Here is a 20,825-nt window from a genome sequence, read left to right on the forward strand (position 1 = left end):
AGTTCCACGTCTCTTTCTTAAATTGCCCTACGGAACCTGCGATTCAACTGTTCGCATTTCAATCAATCCTCCTCTTCCTCCTTGTCATCATCATCTTCGTCACTGTTGTCGATGCTGTCCTCTTCATCATCCCTCCCCCCTTCCTCTTCCTTTGCCGCCTCCTCCTCTGGCGTAGGGTCCGTCTGCTCTACTGGCTCCTCAAGTGTCTCGCACTGAACTGCAGGCAGAGATGTCTGGAATCCAGCGGGACCCGTTGCTTTTAAGCCCCATCCAACGTAGATGTTTTCAAACGCCCTACATAAATGAACACACACGTTTAGTATTCGATTAATACTAACCAAAATCTTGCCGGGTAGCTCTTGATGGCAACTCTTGGGGGAGAGTTCGTCAGAGTTTCCCGAGGTGAAAGAGTGTTACCAACCCACATGTCCCCGACCTCCGTTTCCCGCTCTAAATATTACCAATAAAAGTGCCTTTACGTAGTCTCTCTATTCGTTCCAAGGGTTTGAGGGCCAGGGAGTATGAAAGGAACGATTGACCCTCCGCATATCCATTAACTTAGCAATTTATCAACTAATCGTTTCGTCGATACCGTTGCATAAATAAACAAAAGCAGGGAACGGTACTATCTTGATCACTTTGACCTTTGTGGACCAGCCTTTTTGCTTACCATTGCTCCAGTTTCATGGACCATATTTAGAGCAATTTATTAGCTTGTATTGAATTAATTAAAAATGTGGGAAACGGATACACTTTTTTGCAATTTTCTAAAGTAGCTGTAGTGACAATAATTTCTAAATGACCAAGACCCAGTTTCTTTCAAAAAATTATAAATAGCTGCGTTTATTCGAGTCATGCTTTACTGCGGTCAAACGTAGTCCTCTTTTGAAATCAGTGCGCACTCTCACTAGTTGTAAAGTTCCTTTTTAGACCATGAAAACTAAACTGTCTTTTGTCTCATAATGGTTCTCGTAAAAAGCAAAATTATGTAAAGGCGCCCTTATTTTTCTTCCCAAATCAGTTGTATACTTTTATTGATAAAATTTAAGGTGTTTGAGGCAAATAAATGTACCAAAGTAGGGTGTTCCCTCATCAAAGCAGGACTTATACTTTTAACAAGTCTTAAACTGTGCTGTCATTTCATTTCTTAAAATCCGCATCAGTGAACGTCTAGTTGCAGCCGATCTCCTAGGCAAGGCTTTTGTTCTGGGATAGAGGGGACTAGTGTCTCTCCTGTTTCTTGGATTAGTTATTCATCTTTGTGGAGCAGCCCTGTCTGGGCATTCTTTAAGAATTCTGAGGATTTCACAGTTTCGATGTTACAAGCAATGTTCCAATTTATCTTACCGCCTCCTTTCGAGGGGTAAAAACAGCCGTTACAATAAAAACTCACAGGTCAACCCACTTGCAATCTCGCAAGTAACAAATTCAACTATAAGATCTGGGGTTTTATTCTTCAACTGTGTTCACCCAAAATCAGTGACTGTGTAATAAATCGAGCGCTCTAATTTAAATGCATTCCGCTAACTTCGGTGCTGGTGGTTGCGGTTTGAGGTCTCTCGGTTTCCCATACCTAAATTTCGTGACAAGACTTTGCCATGGAACTTCCAGGGAGAGATGTTCCCTTCTTCATGCGCTAAAAATGTTGCTTTTTTGTCTTTCCAAATCAAGGAGATTGCACTTATCGAATGGAGTGCATGACACCCATTGACAATCCACGTGAATGATGGAGCACCTACCCCTCTCGAGCAATCGTGTGTGCGCCGGGCCAGAGGAGCGACGAGACGCGGAGATAGAGGCCTCCTAGATAGCGTCGCATTGTCCAGGGAACCTGTCCTTGCACCTCGATATCTTCGGTGATTGGAGTGAGGATCGGTGGACCTAGCTCGGGCTGCGACTCCACATTAAGCCCCCGCGGAGGCGGCACTGTGTCATCGCCACTGTCGCCGTTGGACTCGGTTTCGCTCTCTGCATCAAGGGGATTCCACCTAAAAGGTTCGAGATAATAGTGAAAGCGTTTTGGTTATGCTGAATTTTGGGCTCAACATTGAGTGGAACGAGTAAATGTTAACTGCTGGACTTCGATTTAAAGAAATAAAGGTGAGTAGATTAATTAGCAACGGATAGATGGGCAGAGAAATCTGAAAGGAGTGGAGAGTCTCACTGAGGATGAACAGAGGCTAAATTTAGGATGGATAGATGGGTGTAAAAGGAGTTAATTTGGAATAAAATTAGTAGACGTTTGCAGATTTGGGCGGAATAGAATGCTAATGAGTATTTAGATGGACTGGGAATAATTGGCTGAATCTGAAACCCATGAATGGAACCGAAGAGGTTGAAGAAATTTACAACAAATTTATGAAAATGAGCTGAGTGGGTGGATCATGGATAGATGTTACAAGAATTGAAGAATTAAATGGGATGACTGACTGAGAGCCTCCAACCTACCAAGTAACCCGACCTTGCGGCAAAATGTAGGGTCTACAGTGAACCCACTGCTCCAGCTCCATCTCATCCACCGGTTGTGCTATATACTCCTCGTTCTCCTCACACTCCACCTCCACCATCTCTTCACTTTCCTCGCCTTCATCGCCGCCATGGTTGTCTAGGCGAAGGCGATAGAAGTCTCGAGGGGCTAAATGCGTGGCCGCGCTGATTCGTGCGATCTGTGCACGTAGGTAATGCGCCTCAGTACCCGGAAAGGGCGGGAAACTAGCCACACTAACAGTGAGGTCACCGGTGAAGTGGCTGAAAATCTGCCAGGACAAATATGACAGGAGCTTTTAATTTGTTCGAAAGGGAAATGCAGATGAAGTTATTGCCATCAAATACAACTATTTGATCACTAAATGCGAGATGCCTAACTTCCATAAGTATTGACAATGAGAATTGGTATCCTAAAAATTGCCCCATTTTTACTATTCTTTGTCACTTTTCGGTTGTTCTGATGATCATCTCCAAAACTGCTAGCACACGTTCCCGTCGCAGTCGCACTTTATGTCAGAAAATGAAGTTTTTTGAGCAACGTTTATGATCCTTTTATATATGGAAGTCAGCATCACTTAGAACATATCAGTTTAAGGTATAGCAAGACCTCACTCTTCTATGCACATGTTTATTTGTATGTCCCTCAAGGCAGTCTACTGAGAAGTAAAGGACAATTAGTTGCTTTCAAACTGGGCTATGTTATGGACATGAAATTTGCCCGTATTCACTTCCTTTATGAGCTTCTTTGATAAATATGCCTGAATATTTGTTGGGAATAATCTTTATGTTAAAATTTTGTACCTCAAACGCGGTCTACCATCTTATACCCAGAATGAGAAAAAGAAGGGGAGAAGTCTCACCAGCCTCGAGGCAACGATGTGTTTCGGTTCAGCATGTGGGAGACGCGAGTAAGGCCCACAGGGGTGATTACTCACGAAGTAAACACGCGAATTTACTCCCTCGCCAACCTCCTCCGATGGTGTTTCTGGCGGGGGCTTCCAAATCGATTTAGGAAGAGGTGGATCTGCAAAGTTTTTTGATGGATTATAGCAAACAATAAGGAGGTTATGACGGGTAAAATGCCCTTTCAAAATGGGTCATTTCTGCAATATTGTGTAAGGACAATTTCTCATCTAAAATTGACAGTGCCTTGTAAATTTCTCAAAATTATTGGGGCCTAACATTCCACTATTCTTCTTCTCAGTCCTTTAATATTTTTATTCATTATCGTTTGTTAGACTATTCTTTCCAAAGATTATATTAAGGCTAGCTAATTCTCCAAGAACAACTGCATCACTTTAATGACTATAGTACGATAAATTTAGAAATACCTTCATCCAACCCCCTTCCATTACTTTCAGTATCTTCAGATACAATCTCCTTCTTCACATTGTCCTCAGAAATATCAAAGTTACTAAGATGACACTCAATAATATAATAGTCATTATGGGTTCCAAAAATCTTTCCCCAAAATCTAATACTCTCAATGGGGTTATCTGCAATTATCTTTTTGAATGCAAGTTTTAATTTGAAATGTTCACTCGGATCTAGACCTTCGCCTGTACATTTAAGCATGTTTGAGATATCACGAATGTCTTGAACAATTATATCTTCATCTTCTGGCTCAGAGTCTTTGGTAAATTGCTAAAAGTAGTGGACTTGATGGGAAAATTACATCCAAAACAGCCTTTTCCTCCCTCAAATACCCTAGATCAATATCGTCTAACTGCCTCTCAATAGTGCTTATAAATTTTGGTTCATTGTTCAGGAAATCCTCGATGAAGTCTGCTGTGTCTTGTATATCTTTGCACTCTCCGGCGATGAATTTGCGTAAGCATTTCTTTAGCGCATCGTATCTGGAAGTCTTTATTACATGAATGGCAATTACAGACTAAGCCCCGAAGGTCCACAAATTGTCTTGAGTTTTTCCTTGTATTCAGTTATGTCTTCACGGCCTAATTCGCCCATCTCTCGAAGGTTTTGTTTAGGCGCTGACTCTTTTGAGTTGACCTACATTTTCAATGGGTTGATAAAACAAAATCACCATAAGGTTGACATATCATTCGCATTCCCATTTTGGTATTTTTATATTAACTTTTTAGGGAGCTAGAATTAGTTGGTTTACAGTAAGTATAGTTCTTTAAGGAATCTAGGCCTGTTCAGAACAATGAAATTAGGGATTTTGACAAAAAGCACCGCACATTTCGACACCATGCAATCCCCCCCCTCCATCGGGGGAATATGAATGAAAGCTGTCGACACCCTGCACCACCTTCACACGCCCTCCCACTGCCATGCAGACGGCACCGACACGCAACTCAGTCTGCCCACCCACCGGAAAATGCATGCCCACGTTCATCATACAATTTACTCCTTATAATACAACCACGCAACAGACGCAAGAAAGTTTGTCTCAAGCAGTTGAACACCCAAGCTCACAAGGACCTGGGAGGACAGGGATGGAAATGCTCAAACCTCAGTCCACTTCAAAGAGACTAGCCAACGCTTGGACAGCCAGCTCAATGCGAGTCCCCACGCTCGCCTCCTGCCGCTGTCGTTGACGTCGCCTTGAACGCAAACTGGGCCTTCTTAGTGGTTCTAGCGCACTGATCGAAAGAGTTTGATTGTGCTGCTCCGCCAAGGGAATCTGACACAAAAATGGGACTATGTGAGTACCTTAGGTTACTTCAGAATCAAAGTCAGTGCTGATAATATAAGGACTTACTGTGGCCGTACCTGCTAATAACCTTCCAGCCTTTTCAAGTGTTAGTGGTGAAGTTACTTATTAAATAATATACTTTATGGCATCCTCAGGGATAATACAAATCTCACGTTGGTTGAAGTGGTTGAGAACCCGTCTTATTGAAGGACAACTCGATCCTCTGCTATTCAAATGGTACATCAGGTCACAGACGGAGGATGGATGCTATGAATAGCTGAATTTTTTGATTACCGGAACAGAAAAGCTATAAAAGTCGCGCAGTTGACTTCTTGAGAACTGATTACCATAGAGGAACTGTCCACAATGTCTTTAAGCTGTAACTGTACACACTTCCACATGGGCCCTCGCGGTCCTCCATAACTCGGTTCCAATACTAGTGCTATGGACCTGTGTTCATGCAAATATATGCCTCCAATCGCCGAACCTTTTGTCCATTCGCACTAAAATCACTCCCTAACTTGTATGTCTTATGGCGTCTTTAGGGGGAACTCGGTCCCACAGCTAAATCAAATGCTCAGACAGATCTGGAAAGCATTATAGTCGATAAGACCCCAATTTCCGATGAAGATCATAAAGAGCGCAGCAGAGAAAGGAAATGATTGCTCACCCCGATTATAGGCTTCAGCAAAGTTTTCAAACGCTCTCGAAGCACCTTTTCTGACGGCGTTTTAGTTCGATTAAACACCAACTCTGTGTATTTCTAAAAAAACATCAGGACAAAGTTTTCCTAATATATAAACCATGCTTTAGATCGTGTTAAGCTACAAACCATACCCTAATTTCCACAGAATGCTGACTGGCTGGTGTAGTGTCCTGACAGTTACGCAGAGCGGAGAGTAGAATGGGTTCCAGGTGGACAGTGACTCCCTCAGGACCCCCATCAATCAGTGCGACGGCGCGACCGACCAGATTGAAGAGGGGGGGCCCAACCTCTGACAGGAACTGGCCATTAGTTTGGAGGGCTCGTAACCCACCAATCAACAATTGGGAGGCGAGCTCGGCTGGCAATGTGGGGTGGGTGCTTGGGCCGTCCCTATGTAGCGTCTGAAGCGACAGAAAAAAAAAACTCACCATTTCTTGAATTGGTATTAAATATTTACTTTCTAGCACGTGGATGATGGACCAGCTATTACACAACAAGATTCGATTTCAAGTCAGTGTATATAATCCATATGACTTTTTCCGTATTCAGCCCATTCAGGCAACTAGAAGACGAACGATAGGGGGAATAAGTGAGTAATAATTTAGAGCACTAGTAAAGGTTATACGCATGAGTGGACAACTGAATAAATGTCAACTCACATAGTCTATGACCTTGACCAGAAGAGTGGCAGCCTTGGTGCACACTTTACTGTCAGGCCAAGTGACCGCCGCCGTCAGCCACGAGGCAATGCGAACAAACATCTCTCCACGGCCACCACTGCCACTAGCACCCCAGTCAATGAGAAAGGCCCTTGCCACCGGACCGAACTCAATAGGTTCTGACGCCGCTGCCGCCACCCCCATCTCTCCCTCCTGCTCAGTTTCACCTTCCACTACCTCCGCCCCCTCCGTATCCGCGTCTTCCGATCGTCGCGCACGTGCCCCTGTGAATGCCAGCAGAGTGCCTGGGGAAAAAATGATATTCCTGATTAAGTCTGACATACCATGGAAATCGGTCAGTCAACGAAATGACATTCCGGAAAACTTTGCCCCATACAAAAAGCGAAATTGGCGATCATTTCATTTGGAAACCTCTTTCTTGGTGGTACTCGGTAATCGGCACCAACAATCATGAATGAAAAGCAAATCAGGTTTGAGGAGGGTAAAGCTAAACATCGTCCCATGGGCAAGTATCAATTCGCACCAGAGAAGAGAAGTTTGCGACTCCTTTCAAAAATTTCCGACAGTAATAATAAGAACTCATGAATAATAGTGTTGACGATTTCATTTAATTCGCCCTGTGTACAAACAAAAGAATATTAGCGATAGCAGTAACTGCAAATCACGAGGAAGTCTGCGTTATCTGAATCAACTCAAACTGGTGTTCCAGTTTGCCTTCACCGGTCTTTCACTTGGCAAAACCGCCAACACTTTTACCGAGTTTTCTTCCTGCACCGATATACCAATCAGGAAGAAACACCAATGAAGTTCCTTCGTGGGTGATTTCGAAGTGCCGAATTTCTAAACTGCTTCACTCAAGGATTTTTTTTTCGAAACAAATAACGGAAAGTGATGTGTTTTTACAAACCTTTTCCCTCACCTTCCTCCCAGTACCACCCATGCATAAACCTCAAGATAGCGACTCACTTTGAGGAATGCAAAGCTAAACAGCCTCTCTATAGTAATAGCGCATGAGTAGGAATAGAGGAAAAAATGATGATAGAAATAGCACGTGTTGACCAGGTCAGAATTGCCTGAAACACCTCAGCTCGAAGTTCTCACCCATACTTATTTTTAAACCAAATGAAACCTCTGGCACTTGTGTATAATCCGCTTCCTTACCCAATTCCCAGCGATAACCACAAATTGATGAATTTAAAGTAGCAGAAACAGTGGTCAGTTCACAAGAGCACCCAGTTTGAACTGCAAAGGTGGCATGAAACGTTGTCCATGGTTAATCAGTAGCTGGTGTTTACGTGGTTTTTACTTTGTTCGACTCCAACAACAATAGGAATATGGTGGTAGTGGCAGCGACGCTAATTTAAGGAACCGTGGTTCTAATCTCGCTCAGACTCGACCCAAGTCGCAGTTTTCGACCTCAGTTGAATACAAAATTTTCTACTCTGGCGATGGTGACGATGATTGTGCCTAATGAAGTTCAAGAAGGGGCACATAATGTTGAGACATTCAGAAGACATGAGTGACAGCCGAACATTTTCAGCGCATTGGAAATTCTATTTGGAACGATAAATGTGAAAGGGGTATGACATATGAGCGATTTCCTCTAGCAAAACGATTGTATTTGCGACCACGTTTAAAAAGCATTGCTCCGGAGTAAGAGTGGTTGCAAAATCCCCATGTTACAAATGCATCAAAGTCGGTAATACGTACTGTCCCGAATACCCCACAGGCGGGTTAAAGGTTTTAAACCGATAACAAAGAAAAAACAGTAAGAAAACAGCAATGACAACACACTACTGAGACCACAGAGGTGGTTACTACACAATCTGAATAACAAAGAGTCTTCTCAAAGGGCCCTTGTTTTTTAAAAGAATTCTTGTCCTGCCTTCCATATGATTTCGACCGCACAACCAATGAGTGTCAACTGATGACTAGGTCAACAAGTGAATGCCATAACACTTTTCAACTAAACTGGCGGTACTTTAGTTGATTCGCATTCATATCCTTACAAAAGGCTTCTCTTCCCTTTTCCCACCATTTGAAGTAACAAACCAATGAGAGTAACTGTTTTCGAAAGCGACGTCCCCATTCAAGACGTTGAATGTAAAAAATTTCCTCATGGCTGTCTCCTCGCATGTACGGTAGTACTCAGCACTTTAAGCTGTCATATACTTTACGTTAGACTGGGTGAATGTGTGCCGCGAGCACAAATTCAACCTTTTTACCACGTGTCCGTAGTAAGGGATACAAGGTTCTCTCTTGTAGTGTCTCCTTGGAGTGAATTAAAAGGCCCAAAAGTGGTATTATCAGCGTGACGAATGGACAACACCCTGAACAGCCGGATGGCTACAGGCACGACCACTACATGTGCAGAAGGAACCTCGAGAGTGAATAGCTGCTGAAGTTGCAGGAATGCTGCCCAAGCAATTGATAAAGGAGCGTACAAGCTTTCAAGCTAGAAAAGTGGTAGGAACGATTGGTAAAAAATACAACGCAAAAAGAAGATATTAATTAACTCTTCAAGTAACTTACGAGTGATTTCGATCAGGCTTGTCGAGAGTGAGCGAACAGTCTCTTCAATGAAGATCTCTTTGACTGCCTCCTGCTCATCAGCCTCGTCTTTGCTGCAAAAAAAACATGATGGTGACAGAAGAAAGCAAAAGAGAATATTACTCATCCCCCTTCGGAAAAACGTACTTGACAAGCTTGATAACGGCCCAGCTCTTGTTTACTTTCTAAAACACAAATCGCCTGATTGAATTATTTGAAGAAAAAACAAGCAGAATTTGAGAAGTTTTACCTGGAAAAGCGCGTCGAGAATGTAAGGCATGAGGGGAACAATGGCAGTGCCGATATGTTCGGCGGGACAAAAGCGCACATAGGGAATTATCAAGTGGCCTGAAACAGTAAGACAGAGGATGAGATTATTGATAGCTCCAAGGAATGGGAAGACTCGTTTTGGCCGAAGAAGAAGAGGAAGGATGACAATGGGGAGCACCATAAGCAACGCTCAAAGTAAGAAGGGAGCAGAGCAGTGAAACGGTATTTGCTTTAATTTTATGTAGTAACAAAAGAAGCTGGTGTAAAATTGTAATAAAATTAAGTATTTGCAGAAAACTCCTTAAAATACGCATCTATCTTTGAGTGATTCATCACCAAAATGAAGTTGTTTGAAGCATTTCTGGGGCATACTTCTGCTACCGCATGCCACACTCTTCTAAATACTATATGGGTAATTCCCATGAGAAGCTCAAAAGTTCAGTTAAGCTAGGTTTATAGTTGGGGCATGAGGGTTCAAAATAGGAGGAAAATAGCAAAAAACAATGAGGATTATCATACCGACAGACTGGAACATATCTATCTGTACTTAAAAATATATATTCCCATTAATTTTAATAATTCATACAAAATGAAAGTTGCAGCAGCGAGCCATGCTGAAAACCGCAGACTTTTAATCACCTTTTTCTCCTTTCTAAGCAACGTCTGCGCTACCAATTATTGCTATTAGTAAACCGCATTTAAGTGTAAAACAGAGAAGACGATCCCAAGATAATTACTGACATTGGTGCATCTCGGAGCTTTCGGAGGGGGACATTCAACGTATCCCCTATTGGCGTTGGGAACTTCAATGCTTAGAGTTGGGCAATGTTCCACAACGAGTGCGCTTGTTATGCCTCTCACTTCTCCTTGGAACATTAGCTAAGAAGATTCTACTTCGATGTAATCTCGTTGTCGACTCGTTGGAATATGGAGAGGCGCTACGCTTTTGCCTTTCATAAATGAAAAATCATGTCCACTGGATGCAGAGATGATTTTGGGGGCAATCATTATTTTATCCAAAGGGCAGCTTTTTCAAGAAGTACTCGTATATCTGGAAGATTATGATGGATCTCGTACAGTTCTCAGATCCAATTACATTCATGCTGAGTGAGGCGTGGTTAGACTTCGGGTAATTAAAGAAATCCGTACAATTTCCAGCGTGGTTCGCTGTAATGACTTGCTGTAATTTGTGAGGATTCGTAAAACGCAAACTCTTCTAGTAAAATTTGTATGACGTCTAGGGAAGGTGTGGCAGTAGAACCCACCGCTCCGAAATAGCTTAGAAACCTTACCCCGATGATGAATCACTCAAAGACAGATGTACCACATTCTCGATCACAGTCGATAACTGAGCCCTGCTAATGACGTTCAGATTCCATTACTTTACACATAAGCCCCAAAATTTGGCCTTAAATACGATGGCATGGAGCACCTCCATGTGCCATCAAAGAAGCTACCACCAGACTTGCGTACCTCGTATTCCAGGCGTAAGAAATCCCGTGAAGTTTGATGGTGAAATCAATTTCGGTTCCATCTCCAACAAAGCACTTCGTTCACTGATGAATTAAAGCCCTACAATTTGATCGCGAAACATGCAACTTTGCAAAAAATAGTTCTATGAGGACAACGATCTATCGTGCAGAAAAACTAAGCCTTGTCACTCTTAAATGATTGGGAACTAGCACTCAAGACTCGTAAGCAGCAACAGAATAAAGGAAGGGAAAGACTCACGCAGTAGCTGGAGCAGTCGAAAATCAGGCATGGAGTCGATGCTGGGGCAAACATAGTTGTAGAGCAGCTGGTTTAGCTGATCCGTAGGTAGAGCGTAGAAACGACTCGATGTGATCGCTAACACGAGGTCGCAGATGTGGATGGTGGCTTCATAGAGTTGCGCCAGAAAGGACTGCAGTTTGGACATGTAGTCCTCCGATATCTCATGGTACACGACTGTCACAAGGCTCTAGGTGGAAGACAATCCACTAGTATTTTGACTCACGACTACCACAAGGGGGGCGCCCACGTCAAACCAAAATATCTTATTTTACAATTAAAACAAGGGAATACTGTGGGAGTAACGCAGGAAGTAGTAAGTGACAAGTCTATACCGTTGCCAATAGTCGGCGCATACTCCAACGCCCCAGTTCAGACACAGTAAAGATACCAGGCAAAGCGGTAGTGTGTGTATATGCACTAGTGCGTGGTGGTAAATGACGTGCCCTCTGGACAAAACCGCAGAATCTCGAACCGCGAGTATTGACAATCATAGAGGACTTCAAACACAACACAGTAATGGGAAGTTCAGCCACTCAGCAGTAAGACATTTGGACATTATAAAAGTATCAAAGATCGCCTCAAGTCTGTCAGCGACAATCCCAATGGGAGTAGTGCCCAGCCCACCAGCACAACAATCAGCCCCATGAACACAGCACCTGGAACCCGAAGCTTATTAGAAAATTTCCTTAATCGCATTTGTATACTCCGATTCCTTGAGTTGTTAGGCAAGGATGGGAGCACCACTCGGATGGTAACGAAACGCGTGCAACCGTCCCATCGCGCCAATACACTTCAAATAGAGTCAAAGAAAAGTAATGGACTACTGATGAAACACATTATGAAACACAACTAGACCAGAGGACGTCATGAAAGACTTAAATATTAGAGAATCATTTCCATTGAATCAATATTTAACAGACCATCTACCTCGGGATCGGAGTTCTTGACCGGGTTCTTCAACTTGATGTTCGCTTGCAGAGCCATGTCAAAATACGTCACCTCCAGCACCGATCGCATTGAGGGGTGGCAGTGTTGTGCGGTCCTCGGCTGCCAAAGCATGTTCAAGGTCCTGGAAATTCAGGCAATGAAGTAACTAGCAATAGAGATGACGTACTAACAGGTCATTGACAGTACTGTTAGATCCGTGGTTGCTCAACAAAACCTGTGTCTTACAGATACGCGTTTTAGAATAACTCGAGGGCTACGATTACACCAAGCAGTACACAAACATATAATTGACGGGAAGATTCCCCATCATGCGTCGTGGTGAATACGAAAGAATCGGGAATCGAGTTTTTAAGAGTTCATTGAAAGGAAATAAATGGACTTACCTAAGCAGATTGAAGGCAGGAATGACCAACGTCTCGATCAGGGGAACGGACACATTTTCCATCTAGGTTAACAGAAGGCATGGAAATACTAGGTATCCAAACTGGTTCTGTCCTAGCCTAACCGTAATCGAACTATTTGAACTAAAACCCTAATGCACGAACAACAGGATTTGGCCAGAATATGGATCCGCACAGAAACAACTTTGGGGGAAAGCAGAGCACATGAGTTTTTTAAGAGCCTCAGTCCAAACCACGATCAACCAGTACACACTGCAAAGTGGAGGGTTGTGAGGGCGATAGCTAGGTCGACTGATCAGAATAGAATGCAAACATTCCGGATAGACCAAGGAAGACAGCTAGAGCAAACACGTGACAATATCCATCCTAACTATGGCTGATTAAAACGTGAAGCCGGTCGAAGTCCATAACGAAGTCCGTGATTGCTACTTACAGTTTATCAGCAGAATGATTGAATTGTAAGAAACACTATTCTGCATTGAACTTACCTGCTCAGGAGAAAGAGCCCCATTCAACTGACGCATGATGGCAACAGTGGCTAACGAGATCCATCGCAACTTTAGACGAGTAGCAACCCTCTCCGCGAGGAAGTCCGTACTTCCTAAGATCTCGTCAGCATCCATCGCGAGGCCAAAGTACTCCAGCAACCTATCCACCCCTCCCTTAGACTCTTCCTCCTCCTGACTCTCCGCCTTCTTAGCTCCAAAGACCACGAGGGGACTCTCAGACTTGTTCCATTCCGTAAGCACGCCGGCAAGTATAGTGGCTAGCTTCTCTCGTTGCTCCGCAAAGGTGCAGGGAAGACGTAGTCTGCAAATGGCAGGCGGAGGGTAAATGAGAAGGCAAACCTAATAACAAGGAAGAAGCATGTAGGAGATAGACAGATTTACGCTAGATATATGATAACCTCCAAGAGAAGACACCGCTCTCCCAGCCCTCCATGCCCGTTCGTCCAAATATCGTTGAGCTCGGAGCAGAAGGAGTCGAAGTAAGGCTAGGAATGGAGAAAACAAACAGTCTTAAATTCCGTAGTAAGGGGAATGCGCTCAATCTTTATGTTTAACTTGTGCAAAAAGGCGTTTTGAAGTAGTCTATTCCTGGCCTTTTACCTGCAAGGATTTGTAACTAAAACAAATTTAGTGCAAAATTTGTAATAGACTTGCAACGAGACTAGAAAGATGAAGGGGCACTTCCGTCACAAGGAGTAAACAAGGGGGGCCAAGAAAAATTGTCACTACTTCACCAGCCCTTTTTATCAGCCCATAAGGAGGAACCGAATTGCACAGCTAAGCTTGGATAAAAGGTGGAAATCTCTCAGCACGATGACTAGGGAAGTTAGCTAAAGCATCCGAAAGTCCAGAATTGATCCAGATTTCAACTGGAAATATCATCATGTTTGCAAAACCTTGTGAAGCGATCAGGGCAGATGGATGTCAACTGCAACCGATTGAGGAAAGTGTTAAAGGAGGAAAAAAGCTTACCCTTGAGTGGCAAACCTTCCTGTGATGAACAAAATTCAATCAGGAGATGTAGTTGAAAATCCACGGTATTCATTAAGTGCGATTGCGATTGTGTGATTTCATTGCAGCCAGACAAGACCCTGCTTTGTCTAGTAATGATGCCCCTTTAAATGGCGATCAGACGCAATATATTGAGGCAGAATGACAGGCGTCTTAGTTGCACTGGTAGCCATATGAGACGAGCGTTGCACCATTCAGCCTCCATACTGGTTGCGTGGGGATCTACTAACACCATCTACGGTAACAATTTTCTATCCATTCTGTACGCTAAGTAAGTTATGCATTTAGCCCCGTTCGTCTCCTGATGTCTTCAAATATGACTGGGGCGTTGCATTCACATTGCATTCTGGAAACAAGAAGGCTTGATTTCTCCATATCGATATGAAGAAAAGAAGCTAAGGAAGGAAGAGGGTTCTTGTGAAGGCCACATAAATGCCCTCCAAATGAGGTCAAGTGACACAGCGCAAACCTCTTACACTTTTTCGCTGCGGAGGCCTTGAACTTTAAGAAAGGCTAGGATTAAGATCAATTGGAAAAAGTAATGGCATTTAAAGCACTTTCAGGACGAATATTATCAGTTATGGTATAGGAGGATAAAAATGAATTGCGTGTTATACAAAAGTTCAACCTATCAGACAGGAGGTAAGTTCACCTTTGACCAAAAAGATTTATTGCTAGCTGCAAAAAATGGAACTGAAAACTTATGGCACCTAGACATGTATGCGAAAAAAAGGAGATCGGTTTCGAACAGAAGAAAAACGAGCCAAGTGTCACACAGATACCGCTGCTCAGGTCATAGAAGATAAGTCGAAATTTTAAAACGAATAGAAATTGGGGAATAAGTGGGAATATCCATCACTGTTTAATTTGAGGGTTACACGAACCAGCATGGCGGAGGTTTGGGCACGGACAAGACGAAAGACATTGACTCCGACGCACATGTGCAGATAACGCACACTCTGGCAACGAATATTGAGGTACTTGGGGATTTTTGGAGCAGCGACGGCGGCGGTCCGCCCGGTGCTCACCACGTAGGGGCTGTAGCGCAGGGTGGCAAAGTCCTACAAAGAAAAGCAGCAAAAGACCAATGTCACGGGTAGGTAATAAATGCGCCTTCCCTTCCCTTTTCCCATTAAATTAAACACAAGACGGCTTGGAAAATTCTAATTTGGTAAACAATTATCGGAATTTCGAAAACAAACCAAGGATATGGAAGACCTGTTCTAATAACATGGCGAATAATACGCTGAACCGAAAGCGCCGGTAGCGAAGACGGCGGATATGTACATAGTTTCAGTCAAACCCAATTCAGTCTCCGCGTCATTAACATGGAGTTCTGCTTATGCCATTTGTGTCCCCAGTATCCCAGCCCTTCCGTAGTCTTACTACAGAGCTACACCCAGGCCTACAAGCTAAGTAGCGTCTTATAAAGTATCTCGGTCACTACAAACCACAACCCTCACACAATTCAGTGGCAAATGAACATCAAATTTTCACTCAGCAAGCTGTAGAAGACGCATTTCAATGCGGCTTGGCTATCTGTCAATATTATTGGGCCGTTGTGTTATTAAAAGGGCAAAAGCATCCATCGAACTTGAAGAAATAAACCCATAGCTGCAGTAGAACCTTCGGGTTCAAACCTCCCCTAAATAACACCTTCATTCATAAGTCTACTAAAAACCATTGATTTACCGGTCAAAAGCCACCTTTTACGATTTACTCATTCCCCACTCTCCCACAACCCCCTAAGCTACACCGCTAACCGGCTGGTGGAAACAAGGCACTGAAACACTTAAAATAACAATCTCCCATAACATGAAATAATGAAATCCACGTCTTCTCGAATAGCATGGCCACCATCATCCATCAATTTCACTCATAGGTACAAAACAAGTTTAAAAACATTCAATTTTGATTCAGCAAGTTGCGAAAGGAGAAATCCATTACGTTTTCATCGTCTCCCACCCACAGATCTGTTATTGGTCAGTTTAAACAGGATGCAAGGATGGTAAAATGGTGAAACGGTATACTTGTTAATGAAGCGAGCCCTTGATTCCGCGATCAAATAGTACCTTAAAACGCACCTGCATTAGTAGATGGAGAGCAAACTCTGGGCTTCCCTCCGTACAACTGATGACGAGGGTGTGGAGGACGGAGAGGTAGTACTGCCTCATTCCGGGATCAGCGGGGAGGTCGGCGACAGTGTTAGCGAAGCAGTAGCGGATGTGAGCGAGGAGGATGCTTTGACCTGCCTCCCGCTCCGCTGGTGACGTTAATGGTGTGGGTGTATTGACGGCAGCGATCCTGGAGGTAAGCACATTGCCAGAGTAGGCACAGGCCACGGTCTTGTCCATGGCAAAGCTTAGCGCCTCCCATTGTCGGATTAGGTCAGAGGTGCGACTGATGAAAGGTTGGGAGGAGATAATCAAATCTATTGTAAGAAAAAATTTAGCTTGCTCAATTGTTGGCGCATGAAGCTATTAGATGTCAGAGATCAAGCCAACCTTCAGGAAGGTGGTGAAACTTCAAATGGGGGAGTTCAATTAAGGAAGACGATAAGCAAGAGCAAAACGATGGTAATATGCCGTCGGAATGTGAAGCAAATGGACACCAACGCAAAGCTTTGGTCGAGTGTGCGTCAGAGCGCATAAAACACCAAGATTTGAAGTACGACTAGGGCGTTTTCGAAAGAATGCAGGGTGCGCCGAAAATCACGGTAAAATTGAGTCGTGTATCTTTCACAGAAAAATGGTTGCGATTCGTTCGAGGTGGGACCGCTGGTTTCGACGCATCAGTGCTTACCGCCAAATATCAGGATATTTTACCAAGACTGGAACACAAGACCAATGATAAAAAAAGGGCCACAGAATGCACAAAAAACCAGCATCAAACAACCGGAAAGATTAAATCTCTGAAGGAAACGCAGAAAAAACTACTAATTGATCTAGTGGAAAGTTAGAAAAAAGGATGTTAGGCCGTGCTGTCGCTAAATAATGAAGTAAATCGACTGCAAAAAATTCAAAGGACAAGAACAAAATCAGAAAACCAAAATCAAGAAAATAAATGCCATGAGAGAGCGAGATTTGAGATTTCTGAAGGCAAAAATGACAAATTATGAATAAACGGCGTAAGATACAGTTTTAACGTCGACAAAAGCAAGAATTTAACTTTAGCTGCAGGTTGATTCTGAAATGTAAAAAGTGGCCAATTCAATGATTCGACATGGTGCAGACAATAACTGCAAATAGCGAAAGGAGAAAGTGCCGTTATAATGTAAGTATCGTGATACTGCGACATTCCGCCTTTTAACTTCAATAAAAGTTTACACAATAAGGGTGATAAACTCGTCGTTACAATCACCACTGGTATTTACAAGTGCAACCTTTTGGTATGTCTCAACTATTAGCCAATACACAATTTTCAAAAATCTAGGTGGAATCGAAATTACTTGATATCACCATGTGAAGATACCAGAAAGCAGCAAATGGCTTAAGCCATTCTTGCAGAAAACCATGCAATATCTAGGGTTTACAATGTCAATGTAGATAGGAGAAATAGGTTATGAAGTCCTTTCCAGTGAAACCGAAAGGATACAAAACCTAAAGTAGTACTTGGTGGAGACCTCTAAATTTACCATATTAAATTTAAAAATGCGCAAGGCAGTATAAACGCCCAAAAAAATGCTACACCACTCCTTGAGCAAGTACCCAGTAGGTGTTTTTAAAAGCTTATCACTAAACAAATCCATAAAGGGCCCTTCTTATACCCTTCACCAAAAACTTGTAACGATCACACAAATCATTCGAACAGGACAAAGGGTAAAAGTCCAACGTACCTTCTGGCTTAGGAACTTCCCCCAGCATCCGCTTGTGCCAATCAATTAGATAGCGCAGAACCTCTGTGGGCCACAGAGATGCGGAAAAAAGAAGGCAGTTTAATTTTACGTAGCTTCTTGTTTCTACAGATGTACGATGTCACACACAATGGACATACTGGTCAGGAAGTCTGAATAGTCATCCTTTTCACAGTTTGCGTAAAACCAGGAGGATACAGGATCAGTGGTAGCGGGAAACGATCGCTAAGGAGTCAAGAAAGAATTAGTACAAAAAATTCCCTTACAATAACCATGTTGTCCATCCAAATTGGTAGTAATTTCGGCATGTACTTAGCAAGCAAAGATAAAAGTATAGAACGTTTGGAGCATAAAACCGCTTTGAAGAAGGCCCCTGCCGAGATAGCGAATGACTAGAAGGAGAGAAAAGATCGAAGTCAATATCAGTCTGACCTACTCTGGAAGGATGAGCAGCAGCAAAAACGTTTGCCTGGATGAGAAGGTCAAAAGCCTTAAGAGCAGCTGGACCCTTGCCCTCGAAATATGCCCAGTCGTCAACAACCTGAGTACCCAATAGGGAAATCACCTCCGACCATCGACGCATAAATTTACAGGCATTCTCGTCGAACTCCGTCATGGTAAATGCAGATCTAGTCAATGATAAACTCAGTGGTTTAAAATTACCTGGAAATGTCTAGAATTATATCAATCGGGTTTTGATCGCTGGGGACGGTAAATGCGAAGAAATGGGTATATGCGAGAGTGTTGTCAACCGACTTGTTCCTTTCTGCTACCGCATCGGACTGCTTCTTGGTGAGCATGACACCCAAGATATCAGCTGCTTCAATGCGTAGTTTTGGGAGACGAAGAAGAAGAAGAAGGAGTTGAATACTCCGTACGGTTTCCAAGGACGAGGGAAACTGTTCGGGAGCCCTCCACTCAATTAGGGGCATTAGGTTGCACCATTCAAAGAGCGTGGATAGAAGCATAAGTGCTGACCGCAGAGCATTAACCGTGTCTTCGTTGAAGTCAATTTCCTTGGGTATTATAATGAGACAAAACAAAACTCAACTTACTAACGACGTATGAAACTTGACGGCAGAAAATATAGAATCAAGTGCAAAATTTGTGATTTGCGGCACGTTGTCCGAAAGCACCGCGCATAGTTCGCGACGGCGTTTAACAGGAACGTCGGGAAAGAATAAAATGTCTTCTGATAGTCGACGAAAAATATCAAACACGACGAGAGATTGTAGTATCTAGGCAGTGGAACTGCAAATGGACCTTACCCCATTCTTTCCTATGTTAATAAGCTCTGAAATCATTAATGGCCACTTCTGAGGCCACTCACATTTTATCAAGTGAACCAATATTTGGGTTACAGAGAGACAGACAGCATTGCTTTCGCTGTTTCGGCACATCATGTTGTCAACCTAAACAAATGTTGCACTTATTACAACAGTACATTGGTGACAAAGCGGCATATACAGTGACGAATTTCCTGCTTTTCTTCCGTGGTCAGAGCCGCCCATTTCCGTCTATAGTAACTAGAGAAATAGGGTCATACTTCACTCTGTGTTCGAGACATTTGAGGCCGAAAAGTATCACAGGGGCTTCCTGCTCTGATGAGCAGAAGTATTCAAGATCGCCTAACTTAAAACCCGATTCTTTGTAATCCTCCGTAACCTTAACATATGTGTTTGGTGGTCACAAATACTAAAACCTGGTGGCATAGCGTGCGGTCAGCATTTGATGTTAGTGGAGAAAATATTTTCTGTAAACAATTCACCACATCCTCTAGACTCATTTAGTTGACATACGAATTAAGTAAGAAAGGAGTCGTGATACGAAAATAAACGTGCCAGATATCTGATTGGGCCGATTCCTCTACCCAATAATATGCCTAAATTGGTGTATTAAAACGTATTCACAAAATTTATTAATAACTACCTTGTAGCGTAACTGAGTATTGGAAAAGTTATTTAAGTCGGTGCGTAATTTTGGCCTTTTACTTTCTACATGTCACCCATTTTCCTTCGAATAATACTGTGCACGTCAATCTAGGAGATCTACTTCTGACAGGAGTTGGGACTTTTGGGGTTCAGTTGTTCCGGGTACATGAAGCTTTTTTTGAAAATAAATTAAGGAAGCGTATTTTTTCTTTTAAAGTACCTGGCCATTCATTAGATAACCCTTATGTTTCAATTGGCGTTCGCATTTAGGGCTAATACGCGTTTGTGCATTTTGAACCTGAATAGTTTAACAACGCCTACGTTGCGCGCTTAGCATCGTTGACTCGGCATCAGAGCCAATTGGAAAAGGAAAGTGGTGAGCTCTGTGCATTTGCTTGACTGTGCTCTTGTGTGTCTGTCATAATTGCTTATTTTATTATTATCGGAAATTTTCGTAATCTCTTCGTTCTTCCGGAGTCCTTGAAAAGCTATGTTTAACCCGCGTATACCTGTGTTACCCAAATATAAGATGCTTTTTACGTGTTTGATGTGTGTTAGCAATCGTGAATTCTTTCTAGCGTGGTACCCGTCTAGTTGCTCGTTTCACTTTTTCAAACGGTAATTCCTGGAGTAGTGCTCGAGCCTTTTTCATGCACTGATCGACACTGCTGTATTGCAGCATAATTTTCCTTTTATTGCTTCGCGTTGTGTTTAGCGTCTCCCGCCCACTTATGCTCTCTTAACCTCTTTTCAAGTCTTGTTTCATATACATTCCACTTTTAAAATCAGAATTTGAGGAATGCTAAAACACAGTCACGGTCCTCTCATCCACTTAGATAAGCTTATTTATGACCAATACCCGAGCGTAAAAAAATCCGGCTTTCTACTGCCTTCTTACTCGTAGTCTACTTGTAATACTTATCAACTTACCAATGTTTACTCGTCGTTCTTGTGGTCGACATTGAATTATTTGCATTCGTCCGCCTTCTTGGTTGTTTAAATTCATTTTCCCACTCTATCTTGCTTAACTTACTTTCAAGCCTCTTA

General features: G+C 42.9%; 1 protein-coding gene across 1 annotated transcript; it reads right to left on the reverse strand. All coding sequences in view use genetic code 11, as the record gives it.

Moving 5' to 3' along the window:
- Positions 1–62: 62 nt before the first annotated feature.
- Positions 63–19,633, reverse strand: EGR_03051 (Radial spoke head-like protein; the record flags this gene model as incomplete). The annotated part of the gene is made up of 30 exons (XM_024492300.1): positions 63–294; positions 1,740–1,988; positions 2,449–2,756; positions 3,348–3,511; positions 3,819–4,131; positions 4,163–4,343; positions 4,376–4,497; positions 4,973–5,134; positions 5,817–5,909; positions 5,984–6,253; positions 6,512–6,816; positions 9,065–9,156; positions 9,230–9,267; positions 9,333–9,430; positions 11,084–11,312; positions 12,053–12,194; positions 12,457–12,518; positions 12,963–13,284; positions 13,365–13,468; positions 14,879–15,055; positions 16,079–16,425; positions 17,830–17,952; positions 17,988–18,072; positions 18,284–18,476; positions 18,511–18,863; positions 18,903–19,085; positions 19,116–19,259; positions 19,292–19,364; positions 19,394–19,512; positions 19,550–19,633. 30 exons carry the CDS (start codon positions 19,631–19,633, stop codon positions 63–65), a joined length of 5,367 nt encoding a protein of 1,788 aa, XP_024353226.1.
- Positions 19,634–20,825: the final 1,192 nt, after the last annotated feature.

Source organism: Echinococcus granulosus (genome assembly GCF_000524195.1).
Source record: "Echinococcus granulosus chromosome Unknown EG_S00015, whole genome shotgun sequence".
NCBI classification, from domain to species: Eukaryota; Metazoa; Platyhelminthes; class Cestoda; order Cyclophyllidea; family Taeniidae; genus Echinococcus; species Echinococcus granulosus.